A 1,482-nucleotide genomic window follows, 5' to 3' on the forward strand; every position below is an offset into this window, starting at 1 on the left:
ACACTTCAGAGTACTTTGGACATTTGACCTTACCACTCACATAGTCGAAGGCAGCTGCCATATTCGGCTTAAAGGTTTGATCCTCCTCATCACACTTATGCCACTCATCTTTATCATCAAACCGCACTTCGACAAATCCTGTGTCACACCTCACCTCTCCACAGACACCATACGAAGTCGAATTCTCATCATTATTGCGTCTCACAAGATCGTCAGTATCCAAACACCATGAATCTGGTCGCCCAACTCCATAACCTGGGGTCAATTCTTTACTTGTACATAAAGCAAACTCATTTTGAGTAACGAAGTTGATATCACCATTGTTCGATTCACGCTCAGAACACGTACCCATACCCATACGGTTGGAGGCACATAAACTCTTACCCTCATATTTGCAGAACATATTGGGGTACTTTTTTTCAAGTTCTTCCTTGTAAGTCCCTTTAATCAATTCACAACCCGCGCCGCGACCCCAACTCATGTTTTCTGCCATTTCAAATTTTCCTTTATAAAAACCCATATCTTCAAATGCTGCAATCGTCAGTGCAGTGTAGTACCCAATATTCTCGTACACCACACTAAATTTAGTGATACTCATCAATTCATCCTTGGCGTACCGCTGCGTCCAGTGTGTACAATTTGGTCCATTATTATCAATACCATTGGTAACTTGCAACTCTACACCTTCCATGGTGTCACAGTCATAATGTTCCTTCGCCTTCATCAGTGTTTTATTAGATTTCACCACTATGCGATCTTCGCCTCGAATGTCGCGGACAGTAATCATCCCACGCTCATTCATTCTCTCGTAGTCAAATCCAAGAGCATGGCCAAGTTCATGTGCAAGAAGGCGAACGATACCCTTTCCAAACGCAATGTTCTTTGGGTTGACACGCATGGCACCAATGATTGGACGGTTATTATCATTGGCATCAACAGCACAAGTAAGAGCCCAGGAACGAGGTGCATTATTTCCACGGGAACCAGTAGCCACATACAACATAAAATTAGTCTCTGGGAGTTTCTCTTCGTCGACCTTGAGCTTGCCGTCATCTTTCTTGGGAATTGTAAAGTGAGAACAAAAATTCGTATTTTCAAATGGTATTACATTCCAGGGTGTTTTCATTGGCTTAACGAGGAGACGATCGGTGTGTAATTTGATGGCCTCAGGGAGAATCTTTTCGATGAGTTCCTTCTTCTTTTCGTCATTCAAAACATCTTCATCTTTACACTGCTCTTCATTCCCACTCCAAAAACTCTTTGCTTTTTGGTTTTGGTCTTTACAGTACTTTTTTTCGTCATCAAGATCTTTGTGTGATACATTGATGCGCAGTGACTCCCAACCCTTATTCTCATCCTCTTTCCCAGTCACCCCAGCCGTCAATTCCGCCACAGTGTACGTCTGCCAGGCGCCCTGTCCCCTCTTCGGTACTTCTCTCACCACAGCGACCGGGGGACTGCTCATCTCAGCAACGCGGTCAT

General features: G+C 43.9%; 1 protein-coding gene across 1 annotated transcript; it reads right to left on the reverse strand.

Moving 5' to 3' along the window:
• Window positions 1–1,465, reverse strand: TM35_002861000 (surface protease GP63; the record flags this gene model as incomplete). Its single annotated transcript, XM_029032077.1, has 1 exon — window positions 1–1,465. A coding segment is annotated over one exon (1,465 nt), but the record flags the coding sequence as incomplete, so codon positions are not given.
• Between the last annotated feature and the right edge of the window lie 17 nt (window positions 1,466–1,482).

The sequence above is a fragment of the Trypanosoma theileri genome (genome assembly GCF_002087225.1).
Source record: "Trypanosoma theileri isolate Edinburgh chromosome Unknown TM35_Tth_286_V1, whole genome shotgun sequence".
Classification (NCBI taxonomy): Eukaryota; Euglenozoa; class Kinetoplastea; order Trypanosomatida; family Trypanosomatidae; genus Trypanosoma; species Trypanosoma theileri.